At 40.5% G+C, this 20,412-nt stretch overlaps 1 protein-coding gene across 8 annotated transcripts in view; it reads left to right on the top strand.

Annotated features, from left to right (window-relative positions):
* Pld5 (phospholipase D family member 5) overlaps positions 1-20,412 on the top strand; it is a 296,385-nt gene that overhangs the window by 92,664 nt on the left and 183,309 nt on the right. The window contains exon 1 of one of the 8 annotated variants that reach the window (XM_040738382.1): positions 19,428-19,502. The exons of 6 other annotated variants lie outside the window; for them this stretch is intronic. In XM_040738382.1, coding sequence (XP_040594316.1) covers positions 19,455-19,502 — 48 coding nt within the window. In that variant the 5' untranslated portion in view covers positions 19,428-19,454. Of the gene's footprint in view, positions 1-19,427; positions 19,503-20,412 lie in introns of those variants that run through there. One more of the 8 variants, XM_040738386.1, reaches the window with a different exon arrangement.

The raw sequence follows: 20,412 nt of genomic DNA on the forward strand, positions 1-20,412 counted from the left end.
TAGTTCTGTCAAAGGTGGCTTCCCCAAACAAGTGAGCAAAGATTGCTATAACGACATCCAAGCATCTGAAAGAACACAGCATATAGAGATTCTAGAGAAGGGCTGCTTAGAAGGGGTCATATATGTCACATTCACACGGCCAAGGATCCCTGGGGTGAGAAACATGGTAAGACATGGGAATGGAGAGTCAACAAGGACCATATCGTAGTGGCTTCTAAAGACCACAGGGAAGAATCTGTGTTCTATCTCAAGAGTGATGATAGGTGGAGAAGAGAGTTAGAAAGACCACCTATCTGGATACTTAGACTACTTTAGCTTGTGGGTAGACACAGAATGTGGGGTTCCCAATGGACACAAAAGATCACTGAAGCTATCTGAGCAGGAGCTGCGAGCAGCTGAGATGACCGTGGCAGTGGGAATAGAATGAAGAGCTCCAATTTTGACTAGAGTTTAGAATTATGGCTGGTGTGGACAGTTACGTAATTAGTACAGACAGAACATAACCCAGGTCATCTCTAAGTTTGGTACTTATACTACAGGGTTAGGTATCTTCACTCAGGTTTGTGTGTGTGTGTGTGTGTGTGTGTGTGTGTGTGTGTGTGTGTGTGTGTGTGTGTGTGTTTCTATTCACTCCAGCATTTTCTCCTGTGCTGTACTCCATCTAGGCTTATGCCTCCTCAAATCTGTCTTTCTCCCCAGTATGTGTCAAAAAAGACCAATACACATGGAGCTTGACTGACCCAAAGTTCCCAGGGAGCTGGAAAAGCCGCCTGATGCTGGAGAAAGATTCCAAGACTTGGAATCAAAGTACCTTGACTCAAGGTCCATCTTGGGCCATTCCTACTTTCTGCTTCAAGTTCTTCATATGAAAAAAAATTATGGAGCTAGTAGTTAAGATGGGATGACATGATGCTTCTGTGTATACTATAATCATGGTTGCTTAACATTGACACAAGACTGTATAAAATGTAGTCTTTCACAATTGCTTAACAATGATTGACATGGGACTTCTCTGTATGCTATAGATATGTATTACTAAACAATGGGATAGATTCTGAGAGATGCATCATTAGGTGATTTCGTTGTTATGAAGACACCATAGATTGTATATAGATTGTGCTTACACAAGCTTTTATGATATAGATCTATCTCTTAGTGTGATCTCTTGACGTAATCAAGTGATTCATTTCACACAAGATTTACGAGGATACTGACTGCTGAATGCAGCATGCTATCTAACATTAAGAAAAATTGGTAGAAGGGATGTTTAACATGCAGGAGCCCATGGGTTTGATGCCAACAACAAAAAATTAAGTAAGGAAGAAGCAGAGTGCACTCTGACACACTAGTTAGACATGCCATAGTCAGGAAGGAACCAGTAGCTACTTATCATTTTCCAACATTACCTACTAAGGATAATTTTATGATGTATATGACAGCAGCCTTGTATACACCAGCCCTATGGCCTTACAATATCACAATGGCTATGTCAATAGGTGATATAAATTTTTACTTCCACTAGGTTTCTTTTTGAAAAAGTCTCACTATGCATCCTAGCCTGGCCTGGAATTTACAGTCATTCTGCCTCTGCCTCCCTTAAATGCTGGGATTATACACTTGAGTCACCCTGACCAGTATTTCTTTAGTTATGGAACCACTGTCATATATGAGATCCCTTCTTGGCTGAAATCCTGGTACATGGGGCCAGACCACAGACAAACAGATTTGTATATAATATGCACTTGGTGCTTTTAACTAAAGATGAGTTTTAATCTTGAGTGTATCCATCAGGGATTACAAATTTCTTTCTTTATCTAGCTAAACTCTTTGGGAAAGCTTGCTTTTCATCCCACGTGGCTTCAGTGGAGTATCTTCATTATTTGTCATTATACCAGAATTGTTTGGCATTCAGTACATAGTGAGAAAAACTTTATCATAAACTGGCATTTTTTTCTCCACTTAGCCTTCATTGCCTCCCCTACAAAGCCCAGAGATAACAGGCTAAACTCATCACTAAAGACCCTTTTGGCTTTATGACTAAAACACATCTCTGAGACCAAATAGGTCTCTATTTTCCAGAAGCATTCCAGTGACTGAACTGCTAGAAAAAATGAATATGCTCAGCTAATTTTTTATATCCTACATTTTCTTAGTCATTGGTAGCTGGTTCTATTTTATTTATTTATTTTGGTCCGGAATACATTTAATTTGGAATCATTCCCAAGACACGTAAAAGTGAGTGCCAACATCTTTTTCAAGCACAAATTGGATTTAATAATGTTTATGTTGAATGCAGGCAATTTAGTTATTTCTTTTCACATGAATCTTTTCTACTCGTGCTGAGCAAACCTCCACGAGACTGACACTTATTATAGCTTTTCTCAATCGATTAATATTTATTGAGCCTGGAACCCAGCACAGAACATAGGAAGAATGCAAAAACTTGCAAATTAATTATTGAGAGAAAACTGAGCAGAAACCTCTGTGAGAAAAATATCCTAGAGGAGCCTAAGGCTGGAAGGAGCCCAAGATGCTCCCACCTCACTGCTTGCCTAGCTCACTGGATCCCTTGCACAGATTTTTTTCCCATTTCCTTCCACTTGATCCCTGCCAATGTGGGGGATGATCAAGTCCTGGGATTTATGTTAGAATTTGTGAAAGCTTTGATCCTTGAAGTTTTGTCATAACCTGGTATACATAACCTCTGTGACCTCTACTTGACCTTTCCATCCCTTGCTGTGTCTATGAAAATTTGAAGGTTCCCCAAAGTTTCTCGTTTATTAGTGCTTGTATAATGCTGAATGTTTGTAAAGGTGCATGCTTTCTCCCAATGGTGGCTATGAGGCATGTGTTAGCTTTCCATTAGTGTAACAAGCATGTGATGCAGTCAATTTATAAAGAAGAAAGGTGTGGGTTCTGGAGAAATGATTCAGAGGTTATGAGCACTGACTGCTCTCCCAGAGGTCCTGAGTTCAAGTCCCAGCAACCATCTATAATGAGATCTGGTGCCTTCTTCTGGCATTTAGACATACACATAGGCAGAACACTGTATACATAACAAATAAATAAATAAATAAATTCTTTAAAAAGAAGAAGAAAGGTGTATTTGGACTCATGATTTTGGAGGCTTCAGGGTCTTGTCTTTGGGACTGTGGCAAGGCAGCATGCCATAGCAGGAATTCATGGTAAAATCCTTCACGTCATTTCCAGGACAGAGATAGAGAGACCGAGTCCCACGATCCTATTTGAGACTTCACTTCCTAAATGATCCACCACCTCTCAGCAGGGCTTAACATAGGAGACTTTTGTGAACATTTATCTAAACCATGGCAAGGGTAAATTACTGTTTTCCCCATTTACCAGTGAGGGCACTATATCTTGGAGTTAAACAACTCAGTTCCCAGATACATAACAAACATTTAAATCTTGAAGTTGTAACTCCAAAATCTATATATGTTTCACCTAACCATGGCATGTTTGATTACAAGAGGCACTACAAGCCGGGCGGTGGTGGCGCATGCCTTTAATTCCAGCACTTGGGAGGCAGAGGCAGGCGGATCTCTGTGAGTTTGAGGCCGGGCTGGACCGACAGCCTCCAAAACAATACAGAGAAACACTGTCTCGTAAAAACCAAAAAGCAAAATAAAACAAAACAAAAAAACAAGAGGCACTACAAAATCTTTGATGATAGATAGCCATACTCTATGGTGAAAGAGACCTGCTATGCTCCAGGTGTATCGAAAGGTTTTGTGGATGAAAAGAAGCACAGCTCTCCCCCATCCCTTCCCTGCTGTGACCCAAGTGGTCACAGGGGAAATGTTTGCAATGGACTATAATATTTTTTAGAACAGATGGATTGTTTGAATAGTGAGAACTTACTGTAAATAAACACAGCCCTTAAAAATGCAGTATATTTTATCCATGGTAAGTCTATAGGATAGAGGGCTCATCATTTTCTTCCTTATCCTACATGTAACTACTTGTATTTCTGGTGTGTGTGTGTGTGTGTGTGTGTGTGTGTGTGTGTGTGTGTGGCGTGCGCACACACGCATGCACGTTGCAAATGCTCACACTACAATTCTGGGTCCTTTAGCCACCTGTAGTGTAAATACTTGAGAGGTTTCATGTTGTTCTGTGCCTTTATTTAGACTTTCTTTGGTATCAATTTATCCTTATTTCCCAAGAGTCTTTATTTGGTTCTTATAATTAATAGGGTGCTTTAATCTGGAAAATAAATCCTCAAGTGTTTTCAGGAAAGGTGTGTGAATGAGTTGGGCAGTTTTGCTCTTAGCTTTGTCAGCCAATTCCCAGCTTCTAGAATGGCATAAATGGCAAATCTGACACATTTTCTACCTCATACATCTTTTCTAAGTAAATATTTGCGCATGTTTCAGTACATCTCTGGATAGGTGATAATAGAGAAATCCTAAGTGGCCTAGACAGTGAGCACATTATTTCAGAAAGACACATCTCCTAAGTGTTGTTTCTGCCCAAGCACAGAACCTGTGTTCTCTTGCTCCCATTGAAATGGACACAGACCATGGTAGTTTGTATGCATGGGCTTGTGGTGATTCCTGACAACAGGGTCACGAATTCTTATTCCACTTCAGATGTGTTTTGCACTTTTCTATTTCACGTTTCTTTTCTTTCTTGTTAAATTATTTTTCAGTAGTTTCATAGATGCATGTAGCTTGATTATGTTCACCACTATTGTCTTCTCTTGTGCCCCTCCCACTCCTATTGAACCTTTTTTCCCCAAGCTTTTATTTCTTATGTGTTGAGGGGAGGGCACTGAGCCTAACTAGGGTTGCTTGCATGAGCATGGGCAGAAGTTACCTACTGGGACACAAGACATTTAGTAGTGGCCACACTGCCTTGCTTTCCTCCAGAAATCATTAGCTGGCAATATTCCCTCAAGAGAAGGCCCACTCCCCCACCCATGGTAGAATATTTGCGAGCCCAATCTTGTAGAGTTAACAATGAATGCAGTCAATTCGTGAACACAATGCCCATGTCATGTGTAGAAGATGTTCCATATCACTCCTCCTCATTTTCAGGCTCTTACATTCTTTCTGACCCCTCTTCTGTGGTGTTCCCTGAGTCATAGAATGGGTAAAATAGGACTATGCACTCATCTCTTATTCTTAGGTCGTTGGGCAGCTATGAGTTTCTGCAGTGGTTACTGTAGGCATTTCGGTCAGATCGTGATGGGACAGGTATTCTGGCACTCAGGAGTCACAGAATACTGAGTGCTACACAGCTCGGGTGGAAAGGTATCCTGGAACTAGGGAGCCAAGGACCACCACAGGCCACAGCAAGTGTAGCAGCTTACAGCCCTGCCTCAGGGAAAGGCTTCCCCAGTGTATTGACTCTGCTCCAGCCGGAGAGGGTCTTCCAGCTGGGGATGGAAGTGTGTAGCAGTTTTGCTAGGCAGGAGATTTCTGGGGTGAAGTTGCCACAGTTCAGCTCTGCCCTGGGAGAGTGGAGAGTGGACAGCTGAGAACAGAGTGTAACAACTCTGCTCTGCCAGGGGAAGGTTTCTCTCTACCGCTGCTGCAAAAGATCTTCACCCAAAGCTCATCGAAGGGGTTTATTGGGAGGGAAGAATCCAGGAGAGTGGCTGCCCTCTGCTACAGTGGCAGAGGACAGCCTGGGTGCTCCAACAGCCACAATCTGAACAGACACAGGGTTTATATAGGGCTTCCTGGGTGGGAATTGGTCAGATTTTAGTGCTGAGCTCAGATTGGCTAGAGCTCTGCTCTCAGGTTTGGTTAGTTTTCTGAACAGGATTATGGTGAGATTTAGCTCTGGTTTCAGGGCCAAAGTGTGTTTCTTTCTCTGGTCCTTTTTAGCCTTTTGTTTCCAATTTTAGGGCCAGGGTGTATTTCTTTCACTGGTTCTGATTCCAGGGACAAAGTGTGTTTCAGGTTCAGGAACATTTCTTTGGTTCTGGTTGCAGGGCCGAAGTGTGTTTCTTGGGCTCTGCTCAGGGTTTGTTTCTTTGACTGGTCCCTTTTCCCTACAGTTACCATCCACCACAAAATGATGCTTCTCTACCCAAAGCATGTTTTGTTTTGTTTTGTTTTTTTAATTGTGACTGACACTAGGATTGCAGCAATTGAGATCATGCAGAGTAATAATTTATTAATTCTAATAGATGAGTTTCTGAGATTTTTCCTATAAATAATGACAATTTGACTTGTCCAGTTTGGATGCCATTTACTTACTGCTGATTTATTTGTTAGTTTATTCCTTTGTCTGCTTGCTCTGTTTAGGACTTTCAGTATTGTGCTGTACTACAGTTTAAAAGTAGGCATCTTCCAGCTTTTCTTCATTCAATAAAAAGTTTGCTTCTTCCTTCTTATAAGTGGGCCTTATTGTATGAGAAAAATCAAACCTGTTATCTTCATAGCTTGCTAAAGGAACATTCTAAACGAATGAGAAATGATGTTATTGGCAGAGTAAGGAAAGTGAGAAGTGAGAGCTGCCCCAGCCATCTGGAGGTCATGGGGAACCTGTTGCTGACAGTCCATCTATGAAGTAATGAGTCCCAGTGACAATGGTTGCAGATATTGTGAAATAATCATTATGAAAGTCTTAGCGTGGTACAAAAAAGAGGGTAGTATAGTCAGAGCACATTTCTTTAGTGATCAGGTCTCCTTAGAGGCATTTCTGCTATAGACCACCCAACGCACAGCTATTCTACTTTCTAGCTCACTAGAAATTGTACTGTAAATTTTGCTAAAATGGCTTTAAAAAAGAAGATAGCATGGCTGTAAAATGAAATTTAAAAGAATAAATAATTTAAAAAGGAAAACAACTTGATTTGCCACTCATAGTTGCTGTGTAAACTCTGTTTAGTCTTCTTTCATTAGGCAGTAAGGCCAATATCTCTTTGTGGTCTGTGTTCCCCTGAGTCATTGTCACCTTTTTTATCACCCTCAAGTCCCAGGACTGTCCCTCTCCCTTCCCCAGTGCTCTAATCATCTCCAATATTTAGTATATATTGTAAACCTAGGCTGCGCTTGTTTCTGCTGACTCCTCTATATACCACTTACTTATTGTTCCCAGATTCTCTAATGAGTCTTCAGAAAGATGGAAAGTAACTTCCATGTGGCAAGTTCAATGCATGCTTTAGCATATTCATGCAAGCAGAAATAGATCTTTATTCAACAGAAAAAAGTAGGCAGAAAGTAGATTTCATGTAGGGAAGGGGGATGAGAACAAGATTGGACTGGAGAGGGTACTGTGTCAAGTGAAATTTGTCAAGCCCAGAAGGACAGATACTGAGTGACCTCACTTATAAGTAGGATCTAAAGATATTGATTTTGTAAAAGATGAGAGAAGAGTGGTTACCAGATATGTAGAAAGAGGATGTATGGCTCAGAGGTTAAGAGCACTGGCTGCTCTTCCAAAAATTTTTAGTTCAATTCCCAGAAACCACAGGGTGCCTCGCAACCACCTGTAAAATAGTCTTACTTTCCTGCACAATAGAATTATTGAAATAATGATCACCTCCAAAAAACTGTAAAAACAAAACCAATATATACTCCAGGTAGAGCCCCAGCTTCTGACCATCATGGAAGCTATAACTTTCCTGTCATTTTAGGCACAACCGTGTTTCCCTGGTCATTTTCCAAGATCTCATTTTCCTGTTCTCTGCTAGTTTTTCAATTCGCAATTCTTAGATTCAGTCTTTTATTATAATACCAAACAAAGGAATATGCTTTTATACATATTATGAAGCAAACTCCATAAAATGCCTGGTATTTGATACCATGGTCAAATGACCCTGGTGGGATTGTTTATCCCAATCACTAAAGGACGGAACATAATAGAGGCAGTGAATGCGCTGCTGAGAGAGAAAAAAAGCACAAATGTTGACAATGCAATAGCAAGAACATAAAATGGTTTCATTTCATTATGCAGTCCACTGTAAAAATCTGTACCCAGTCAGACCCAGGAGAATATGTCTAGCTTAGTGTGCAGGAAGACTGTGCTCACTCTAATGAGAGATGCCCTCCACTCTTCATGTAAAGGCCTTCATTGCTGACTCCAGAAGAAGCATCGCTTGGTGAAGACTTTTTTCCCAGATGGCCAGGGGATGACCTTTATCATTGATCAGTACCTTTGCTGATCTGTATGGTATGTCCAGCATGGAACACCAGAATGCTTGCATACTCTAACCACAGCATGACAGCATGTAAAGTAAAGTAAAGGGAAATATGTCCCCCAGATGTGATTATATTGCCTCTTTGGCTCATAAAAGAGAAAAGTTGCTATGTCCAGGTTTAGTGGGTTGTATATAAATCTACACACTTGCCTGATCCTTGGAGCTATTAAAGGTTATATATTTTATGTTCCTATTGTTTATTAATCTCCCAGTGAAACTTTACTCTGCCCGTTGTAGAAAGATATTGGTATGTCTGCCTATTTTTCATGCTAGTTAAGCTCTTTTTATAACATTTTATATTGGAGAAGGAAGTATAGGAAATCTAAGCAGTCTGTCTCTTTCTTGGTCTGTTGGTTTAGATATACTATCAAAGATCTTACACTTTCCTTTACACAAGGATACTTAAGCAGATTTTTCCTAGACTAGTGAGATTTCCCTCACTCTATAGGGATTCTAGTAGGTATAGTTTTAGACACCATGTATAACCATAGTACTATCATAAAAACTTTCTAGACAGGGTTCTTTATAAGAGAGTTTTTTTTATTTTGGTGGCTCAACTTATACAAATTATTGTAGATAACTGAAAGCTTCTGAGAATAAGACATTATTAAATTACAAATCCTTTTTTTATTAATTAATGAGAATTTAGCATGCATACCACCAGAGAACTGGTTTTTAACACTTGTTAATAATTATGTTTTTACACTTAACAATAATGGAGCCCTGTGAAGGAATGGAGTTCCAGCCAACAGCACATGGAAGCCCTCCCTCATCTTGTGGTTTGCATAAGAAAAGACAATGTAACTTCATGGTGCATTTTCTTCAAAATCAGAACCAGGGACATCATCCAGTTCTTAGTCTGCATGTACAATGGATTGGAATATTGTAGAAGGACTCTGGAGTCCCTGAGAAGATTGAACAGATAATGGGAAATGCAAACACAAATTGTACTGTTGCAAACTGAATTATAAAGCCCATGGATGTGGTGGCTCAGGAAACAGCCATCCTTTGGGTAAACTGGGATTTGTAGTGGATTCAGTAGCAATGCCCATAATTTTGTCAAACATCCATCCCTGTGGCTGCACTGACTCATTTTGTCACAGTGGATGCCAAGCTCTGGGGGATTTTTGTCTTCCAAGAAGAGCCAGACATTGTCACTGAACAAACAAGCATACAAAAGCAGTACAGGGAAGGTACTCCAGCAAAATACACTAGGTCTTTCCACTCAGTAGCCCCTGGCAGAGAGAGCTATGCTGGAAAATGACACAAAAACATTTTGTGTCATGTTTAGGATTGTGCAAAGTGTGAATGTAGCTTCATCTTCATATTAAAAATTCATTGTTTTTCTGTTCTGAGGTTCCCCAAAATGTTAGAACTGAAGACAAAAGAATGAGCAGATACTGTGTTTTTGGAAATTAAGGGACAGCTTCCATAGAAATAGGAGAGAAAACTAAGCTTATGCGGGAGCTTTCAGAGCTGTAGTGGAAAAGAAAATTAAACAAAAGGAAAAGTTTAAAGCAGAAGGTCCAGAGAGGAAAATAGGTGGTGAGAGAGGTAAGTATAAAACAAGGAAAAGACTATACAGGAAGATCTTAAAAGTTAGAGAAGAAACTGATGGGGAAATTTTTGAGAAGCACTCTCTGCTGAGTGGCAAATGAAAACTCAAGGTAAAGCAAGCAGGAGTCTGAAGTGAGAAACACTGATTCCATTTTAGCAGCTGCTTCTTAGGAGGAAGAGGAGTGGAGCGAGGTGTTAGATCCATGCGTGGCTGACAGCTGATGTTTGCTTCTGGTGCAAGTCAAAACCTCCATGGCAAAGCTATTTCCGTCCTGAAAGCCAGCACTTCCGACCCTAGAGAAGTGATTTTACACCTGCAAATAGTTTGTGAAAACCTGGAAGTCCTTGAAGAAATTTGAGACACAGAGCCCATCTTTGACAAAATGCAGAAATAAGCCTCTTATTTACTTGGGGATGCTTTATACTTATTTTTAAGATTCCATTAAATGTTTAAGTGTGTATATGTGTGTTGGGGGAAGGGTGTGTGCAGGTGAGTGCAGTGCCTGCAAAGCCAGATCCCCTGAAGCTGGGGTCATAGGTGACAGTGAGCTTCACAATGTGGGTGCTGGGAACCCAACTCCCAGTCTTCTGCAAGACCAGAGAGAGTTCTTAATGGCCAAGCCATGTCTCCAGCCCCTTGGAGTTCCTTTTAAAGGCACATTACTGAATCTTTTATGGACTATTTTATTTATTCAATAAGTTTCTCTTAAATTCTTGATAATGTTAAAAAATATCATTTGTTCACTCCTCAGTGTCCTGTAGGCACCCTTACACCTATACAGTTTTCTATGTGTGTGATACATGTGTTCATTTGGGTATGTGTACATGTGCATGAGGAGCAGGTGCATGTTAAGGCCAGAGGTCAATATCTGTATCTTCTTCTATCACTTTCTATTTTGAGACAAGGTCTGTCGCTGGACTGACATCACATGGGCAAGCTACTTGCAAGTGGTTCAAAGGAAACCTAAGTTCAAATGAGTCACCCTAGCTAGGCACGCTGAGCACATGCTGTCTGTAGGGTGACAAGAACTGTTAGTCTGAGCATCCCTGCTTACCTAACCTGAGGTCTGCTGCTTGGGGCTCTACCAAACAAGCGACACACAGTATTTAGCAAAATGAAATGGGTTTATTTACAGTTTGGGCTACGACTGGAAAGAATGTTTCTCAGTTTTCCCCAGCCTTTCCCGTAGCAGTGTTACACATGAAACAAAAGCCAGAGAAGACGCATGTGTGGATTTGGCTGTGAGTTAAGTTTTGGGATTCACTCTCTCTATGACAGCCTCCTTCTCTAGTGGCTCCGCTCCTGGTGCCAGGACTTGGGGCTATTCTCATGCTGGGAATGGGATTTCCTCGAGAAGTCTTGATTCTTTAGGGTCCTGGACTCATGGTTACAACTCTTCCTCTTTCTTGTCCCTTCCTCAAGATTGAGAGATTTGGACTGGTATGAAAATTCTGGAAATATGACTGTGCTGAAACACCATGAGCAGAGTACTATAGAGGGAGAGTCAGAAAATACCAGCTAGTACCTTCTTAAAAAATGGCTCCATTTTTGGAAGGACTGGCATAAGTAACTTCATTTTTTTTAGTACCAGGTAATCATGCTAAAGGACCTTTCTTAATGACCTCTCGGCTTCATTTTTGGAAGAGCTGACATAAGTAACTCCATTTTTTTGTGTGTATGCTGGTTGTTGAGATGAGGTCTTGCTGTTTACTTGTGGTCCTCTGGCTTTGCCATCAGGTCTGTCATAAATCCATTTTGGTTCAACAACTCCTCCTCCTCGTTTCTTTGCTGACAACATCGCTGGTTAATAACCAGCCTGTGGTTTGGTTTTAACTGTCCTTTTTGCTGAGATGAAATCTGTCCCAGTTAGTCTTACATGACACTTGCAGTTGGGAGTTAATGCTAAAAGACCCTTTGGGCCAAATCCAAGCATCCAAGAGGTCAAAGGAGGGCCTTAGGCTGAGTTTCCCCGGAAGCCAGTTTCACTCTGAAGTTTGTCCTTTCTCTTTTGCTGTAAGTTGTTCTTGCAGAAGGCGAACATGCAACAAGTATAAAACTTTACAAGGAAATTACAAAAGCAAGTCAAGGAAGGTTTAGTCATTTATGAAACAGTCTATTTTTATCACACCTACTATTGTTAGGATTCTCTAGGTAGCATTGGTTGATCCTTTTCATTTTTAGGATGGCACTGTTGGAGTGTAAAGTGCTTGGGCACATATAATTATTTATGCTTTATACAATGATTGCAGTATAATTAGGTTGACACTGGCTTAGTGAGTGACTGTCTAGCTTTGTATTTAAGATTTCTATAGTGGAGGAACACCAATTTTCAACCACACACACATATAAAGTTAACTTTAACTTTTGAAGTAAAATTTAATACTTATAGCTTTAGAACTATACAAATTTAGTGAACAGTAGTTATTATCAAAAGTAAACTATTATCTTATATACAAGTGCATGTCATATATACAACATCACGGTTATTTAGTTAGAGAAAACAGATGCATAGCAGCTTCTCAGTAGCAGGGCTACCAAAGTAGTAAGATTCTTCTATTAGAATAGTTCCAAATGCAAACAGCAGAAATGCCAAGAGCTTTCTTGCATTTGACGCATTTAAAGTCTAGTCTAGATGCAATATGTGTTATATAAAAGACAGTCCTTACTGGCTACTGTATATTAAATCTGTGTGCCCTTACCAGTGCAGATGTCTCATAGCATTTACATAAAGCTTAGACACACCACATTTTAAGCTCTCCAATGTATATAAATCCAGAGTTACAGACATAATACATAGGACACCAAATATAATATCCTAAAGTATGTTTACATAACCAGTATTAAAAAGCAATCACGAAAGACTTTAAAACAGACTCCCATGTTTAATGATTTAGTACATGGTTTCATTTAGCAATGAAACCACTATACAGCAGAAAACAAAGAAATAGTCTTGATAAACACAAAATATTAGTGTGTGCTCTTTAAACCAGTTTTTGTAGGTGTTGCTAATGGCAGATCAGTATTTTCAGAGAGCCTTCTTGCTTTTTTCCCCTCATTTTTTATTCATCATGTTTTTATTTATTTTACATACCAACCACAGTTTCCCCAACCTCCTCTCCACCCTCCTCCATCCACTCCTCCTGTGTCTCCATTCAGATGGGGTAAGGCCTCCCATAGGTATCAACAAAGTATAAGCCCTCCTGCTTTAAACAGACTCCGGTTCTAGCTCTCCATGGGTGTATTAAAATCTGGACCTTGGGAGCTGCTTCGAATACCCTTGATGTTTCACTGATCAGTCACACACCAATACATTTTTGTTTCATCTTCCATAGACCATCTGTGACATACTTTAACCATCAATTTACCCTTATCAATTGACATGTTGGAATAAGAGCTTTGGAGCAAAAATCTTATATGACTATATAACATTCAAAAGTATTTTTCTCTTAACCATTTTTTGCCTAATATTTTCACAACTATAAATTTTCATAGCTTTCTCACACTCCAGGGGTTGTTTATGCCTTAAGGTTTGTCACAAAATTTCATAACTGAGTATCTGTAGCTTTCTGACCCCAGAATCTAAGAACTGTCCAGAAAGCAAGAGAGGCAAAGCCAGGAGAGTATCCCTATTGTATACACTTAAAAATTATGTTTTCTTAACAAAATGACATTTTACATTTTAATGATGTCTCAGCAAGTTGTATTTGAAGCATAGACAACAAGGACACTGCATTTTAAAAACCTACTGCTTATACATACATATAAATACAGGCAAGACATGTTAACATTCCTGGAAATTTTCTGTTTTCTCTTGCCAACACATATAACATTTCTTGAACAACTGTTTAAGTTCTGTGCACCAAGTGGAGTTTGACATAATTTAACAGTTTTAATTTATAGGAGCACTCATTTACCTATAAACTAACTTGATGCCATGGGAACAAAATACAAACATAACGTGTGTATAGTTAGACATTTAATGTACACATACACAGCTATACATGAAAATACACAAATGAAATTTGTATCTCAGAGTCATCATTTGATTGTTGTTTAGTCTATTGTCCTGATTATCTCCTCCACAGCACTGAGCAATCCATAAAGACAATAGACACAGAAGGAAAACTCAATGTCACAAAGAAGGCCCTAAGAGGCCAGTGAAAGCAGAGAGGTCCAGAGGCGAGGCTTGCCACGCAGATTTAGACCCTTGTTTTAAGAGTTAGCCAGGCAATGTGGCAGTATATACCTCTAATGCCAGCACTTGAGAGGTAGAGGCACGAGGGTAGAAGTTCAAGGTCCTCATTGCCACCTAAGGATGTTTTTATCTGTTGGTGGGTGCCATGTTCACACTGTGCTTGCATGTGCTAGAGGGGGAGGTCTACTCTCCTGCTCTATCCTATCCCGCCTTAATCCCTGAAGACAGGGTCTCTCACTGAACCTAGAGCTAGACTGGCAGCCAGGAAGCCCCCAGGAACCCTCCTGTCTCCAACCCTGACCCTGCTCCGGGGCGGCCGGCATGTTCGCTGTCACACTGAACTTTCTCTGTGGGGGCTGGAGATCCAAATCCAGCTGTCTGTGCTTCCTTGGCTTGTGCTTCTCACCCCCTCAGGCCACTTCTACTCTGACATAGGGACTCTGGGGCCAGTGTGAGTTACGTGAGACCTTATCTCAAAAGAAAAACCAAACAAGCAAAGCTGTTCAGGCATGGGAGATGCCCTTACAAACGGAAAGCTCCTTTAGAAGCAGCTGTAACAAGGAAGGCAGCAGAAGCCGCTGTGGAAAATGACATGGATGTCCATCTGACCTGAGAGTGCCTCCCTTCGGCTTCTTCTTCCTGTTTTATCATAGAAAGGTACATGAGCCCTAGAACTTGAGAACTGTCTGTCCAGAATGCAAGAAAGCAAACAATAGAACATCTCCTGTTATATCCAGTACTCTCACACATAAAATTCCAGTGGCTCAGCGAACACAGAATCTAACATGACTTTTTATAGGTAATACTGACTCTTTCCTAATAACCTTACAAGAATTTGTAATTGTCAGACTGTATATAGCCAATTAGGTACTAAGATACTTAACCAAACATAGGCCAGGCATGGTGGCACATGGCTTTAATCCAAGGGAGGCAAAGGCAGGTGGAAATCTGTGAGTTTAGGGCCAGCCTGGTGTACATAGTGAGTTCCAGGACAGCCAGGGCTATGCAGAAAGACTCTGTCTCAAAATAAAACTGAACAAAACACTTAGCCAAACACCATTGTATGTAATCTAACATATGATACAGTCATCAGCAATGAACTAATGTTTGAATTACCTTAACATTGAGCAGTAACTTATAACCATGACAGAAATAGCCACTGTTACTTAACATTTTTAAAAAAATGTGTATCTCCTGCACTCTCACATGCAGCCTAGAAGTTATGCAAAACTGTCTTTGCATATGTACCCAGTCTCCCAAGCTCTATTCTCTTAGTTCACAAATCTACATTTTAAATGTGCCTCGCGTGAAGTCATCTGGAGACTTCTGAGATTTGGCAAAGTCACATTTTACGATTTACCCCTCAAATGCAAAACATCTGTCACCTCCCTTCTTGGCAATGCTTAATATTATATTCTAAGCAATAGCAAAAGACTACCCAACCCCCACAAGTGCTATTGCTCTGAGAGTCTGGGCATCTTCCAAAATTTCATCATGAACATGATGGATCGTGCTGTACAAATTTAGCCAACATCTTGACTGAAGGTATACCAATAGTAAACTGATAGTTTTAATGTCCATTTTAGAAACATTGTATTTGTTATTTCAGCATGGTTTCATTGGAGAAAACTCTTTTATTCCTGAGAGTATTATAAAACATTAAAATAGTATGCAATACAGCATATGCTAATGAAATTTCAAGATAATATAGAATTCATCAGGTCTTGACCATCTTAGCCTCATCATTAAACTATACTTTCATCATAACTATGATCTCTTCATAACTACTGTACAGAGAATGATATCAGTTGAATTCTAACTTGAAAGTGCATTGTTAGTAAGAGGAAGTTTTGCATTTCATTAGGTGCATTATCTTTTGATTGGTGTGTGTGTGCATGTAAATGTGTATATCCATGCATATATATATATATATATATATATATGGATTGTAAATCATAAGCAATGATACTGTGGATTCACTATAAATAATTGCTTAACAAGTCCTCTGTTGATTTATACTACTTCTAGGTCTAAATTGGTAGATATAACATTATAGTGCTGTTAATCACCTCTTTATCTGTTTTATGAGACTTTGGGCATTGTTAATTCCAGGCAGATGATCCCTTCCTGGGTAACTAATTCCTGGATATACAAAATAATTTGCTTGCAGATATGCTTTTCATATGCAAACTGACTGAGACCCAGACTATCTCTCACACCAAAGCAGTAGGTCTCCTGCCCTAATTCACTCATGGTTTGAGCACCAGACAGTTAGAATCAGCTTCTATATTCTCGCAATCTCATTCCTTAGTTGACTATAGTTCTTTGTCTATGGTTAAAACTTAGTGAGTTTTTCCTTGTCAATGTTAGCAAATCTGTTTGTGTCTCATCATTGTTCAAGTCATGTTTAAACAGCCTGTTGATAGACTTTGTGAGTGTAGTTTTTGACATTCCTAGGAGACACAATGCTACACCAAACTCTGTTTCTTTGGAGCTTATAATCATTCAGCCCCCTCTTCCACAATGATCCCTAAGCCTTAGGTGCAGGAGGTGTGTGTGTGTGTGTGTGTGTGTGTGTGCGTGCATGTGTGTGTGTGTCCCCCCGCACGCACGTACACGCTCATGCATGTATGTGATTAAAGAGAAAGAAGCCATGAACTTGAAAGAGAACAAGGGATTGGCACATGACCGTTTGGAGGGAGGAAAGGGAAAAGAGGAAATGAAATCATTATATTTTAAACTAAAAAATTTGAAAAGCGATTTTTTTGAAAGTATGCTGGATAAATTTATTAGCATCCATTAATGTACTGGCATGGGCTTACTTTTGTAGTTTGTAGAAACTGATAGAAAGTTGGAGCTGTGAAAAGAAATAAAAGCAGGGGTGAGGGCAATGAGCAGCAGAAGTGAAGTATCAGTCTTTGAACACCATCTTTATCATAAACACACTGCAGTAGAAAATGGGCAAGTACGTCCATCTTCTCCAAATAGAACTGTTGAAATGTCAGGAAAAGAAATAGCAGCACAAACATTTTGAAACATTAGCTGAGCTTCTCTGTTTGATCTCAGACACTGCGGAAACTCTTTGTAACAAGAGGAGGAAACAAAGGCAGAGGGAGCAGAGCTTTGCTGCAGCCCTGCTGTGATTGCATAACTCAAGTACCCTTCCCAGAAGCCCTTGTGCTGGGGCTTCAAGAAAAGAGTCTGATGGAGTCATGTTTCTTACAACACATTTCCCCCTTATCTTCACACCTCGTATCTTAGCATTGCTGACTGTGTTGCCACCTTCTAGCGAGTGTATATACACAGTTTATTCATGTAATCCTTGGGTGAATGAGCAGAAATTGATTGAAAGGGAGCCAAAACCAGGTAGATGTAGAGAAGAACAGTCTGTGAAGGTGAAGGCTGGCCTCAAGTGTCTAGGTGTGGTCCAGCGTGGTGCAGCACCAGAGGCGAGTGGGGTATTGTTGAGAACACAGTCATCATCCAGGTCCTCAGCCCTGAGCACAGGAGTGAACTGACCACTGCACATGGAGCACCAGTATCTGTCATAGTGTGTATATCGGTGCAAATCTGCTGACCCCAGGTCCCTCATAGTTGGCTTAGCCAAGTCAGCCAGCTGTCCCCTGGGCAGGAAGAGCAAGGAGCAAAATCTAAAATTAGTAAATTTGCATCTTGTAGACTGTGAAGAGATGGAAATGAGATGACAGGGAGCTAAGGTCTCAGAAGGGACCTTTGGGCTGCTTCAAAGGAAACCTGTGAAAGACCAGACCTCAGGTTGCTGAGTTTTCCTTTAAACTACTTTTATTGTGACATAACATGCATTTTAACATGCCTGACCAGCTCAGTGGTGTGGAATGTTTACATTGTACAATCATCGCCACATTTTACCCCAGTCTATATCCCCACCATACTCCAGTCCTGGTCACTGTGCTTCGTCTATAGGAACTTGACTATATTAAGTGTCTCATGTAAATAAAATTATTCAGCATTTACCCTTCCATGTGAGCAGTAATCAGTTTAGCAAGGTACATCTATTGTTGTACATGTGTCAGAAGCTCCTTGTTAGGGATAAATAATATTTCCTCAACTGTAGCCACCACAGTCTGTATAACTAACTGTTCACCTGCTGATTTGAATTGCTTCCACTTTTGGCAGTTATAAGCTGCTATAAACATTGCATACAGATCCATGATAGAGACTCTGTTATCTGTTCTTTTGTCTGTGCATTAGTCTTTACTTAGGCACAGCTTTCCTTTCCTGTAGCTTTAGATACAAATAATCAACAGTGGTCCGAAAATGTTAAATGGAAGATTCTAGAGATAAGTGGTTTGTAAGTGTGGCATGTGATCAGAACATCATTAGTATCTTAACGTCCCTTCATAATGCCTGTCTTATTGAGCTCACCGAATTTCATCAAGACAGCATCATATCATCTCACATCATCAAGATGCAAAAGCATGCATAGTACAAGATTCTTAGATATTCCCGTTTCACAGTCTTTTTATATGGCATTGTTATAATTGTTCAGCGATTGATTGCTGGTAACCTCTGGCTTGCCTAATTTATAAATCAAACTGTAATGCAGAGTGTACATATAGGAGGAGAGTCAGTATAGCTTCTTTGTGGTACCATGTGTAGATCTGTAGCTTTATGTATCTACTAGATCTGGGAGAAAAAACTTGTAAATAAGGGAGTGTGGGTGTGCAGAAAAGAGAATAACTTCACCTGCCAAGTCAGACGGTGCTTCTCTTTACGCTCTTAGAGAAAACATCACGCTGTTTCACAGTGCACGGGGCAGGGGGGAAGGGGAGGATGCAGTTTCTCCACATGCTCAACAGCACTAGTTTCCATGTTTTGGATATTGTTGTGCTCCCTTGGTTTGGGTTTTGTGTGTTGACTTTCTTGTGTATGTGTGTGTACATACACCTATGCACGCATGCCAGAAGAGAGCTTCCAGGAATTGATTCTCTCCTTCCATTGTACTCAGATCATCAGACTTGGTCGCAAGGGTCCTTACCCGCTAAGCAAGGTTACCAGCCTGCTACTGGCATTTCTGTTAAGTGTGAAATAGCTTATTGTTTTGTTTGCAATTTCCTTTGGAGGTGTGGAGTGGTTTTTACATATTTATGGGTTATTGCACATCATTTTCCTCTTTGGAAAATGTTCCTTCAAGTCCTTTTCTGGTTTTGGACAGGGTTATTTGGGGTTTTGTGTTGTTGTTGTTTACTTTGGTTTTCTATCAGTTTTTTGTATCCTTACCTCTGGAGCTAAACACACCGAATATAATAAGCCTCCAATGTGTCATTCTCCTGGGAATGTGGCCACACCCCTAACCAGAATGTGAAATTCCATTGTTTAGACAGAATAACAGGATATCCATTCACTAGGCTTTTGCGGAACCATCTGTTGGTTTCTAAAGAATTAAATTGTCCTGTGGGAAAGTTATAAAACCTGAAATTTGATGCCTGGCCTTTCAGAAAACTAAAAACACAGGTTCTGGAGCCAGTACCCATGCACCCTTGAGAAGAATGGGGCCTATTGTAGATGGGCAGACAACACTGCAAGACACCTATGAGGTATTGCCCTTCAAATGACATACTCTGCCAGGATGCAACCCTAATCCTTTAATTTGTCTCCATAGCCTGAGAGAGACTAGGGGTGCATGGTAAGGCCAGACTGGATGGTCAGCAGCTCAGGAATGGTAGCCAAAGAGGGAGGACCAGGAGAGGTGAGAAGAGGGAATGATAGGTAAACAGAATGTCACCTCAGAGCCAAATATGAACGGGTCTTGTTGCTTGCTGGTACTGTGTAAGAAACCTGAGCTCTAAGGTACAGCCCAAGGCAAGTGGTAAAGATGAGAGGGGTAGAAAAAGCATCGCTCTTAGAAAAGAAAGAACATGCAAACCATGTTTTGCCTCTCCCTTGGTTCATGGTGGGCTAATACTTTATTCTGTGGTTCAGGAGTTTGTAAGGTATTTTTGCTGCTTTTGAAGAAGTGATAAATATTTATGCCACAGTAGGGAAGCATGGAGGAATGAAGAACAAGGCTGTCAATAGCTAAGCCAAAGATTCATAAACAGCCTGACAGCTGCTCAGACCGGCATGAGTGACAGCCACCCTCCCAGCAGAAAGTGATAGCTGTATGAAGACCAGCGGAGGAAGCTTGGTGGCTCAGGTTGTGTTCAGATTTCCTTGCATCCATCTGGCTCTCTGCCATGTGCCAATGGATTGCCCTGCTGTGGGTAGAAACAGCTGAGCTGTGTACGAAGCTTGTGATGGGAATTTTACCTGAGTCTTTGAGAACGGAGGTTGATAAATTAATGGTGAAGGGAAGGAGAGTGTTGACTGCCACAGGAGCAACAGGCTGTATATCATTCCCATGGTGAAGTGAAGTCAATTAGATGAGATTCTCTGCATCTGAAGCAGTAGCTAAATTATTTAGCTCCACCTTTCCTCCTAGCATAGTGACCCTATTGGTCTATGCTC

Source organism: Mesocricetus auratus, unplaced genomic scaffold, assembly GCF_017639785.1.
Source record: "Mesocricetus auratus isolate SY011 unplaced genomic scaffold, BCM_Maur_2.0 Super-Scaffold_100676, whole genome shotgun sequence".
NCBI classification, from domain to species: domain Eukaryota; kingdom Metazoa; phylum Chordata; class Mammalia; order Rodentia; family Cricetidae; genus Mesocricetus; species Mesocricetus auratus.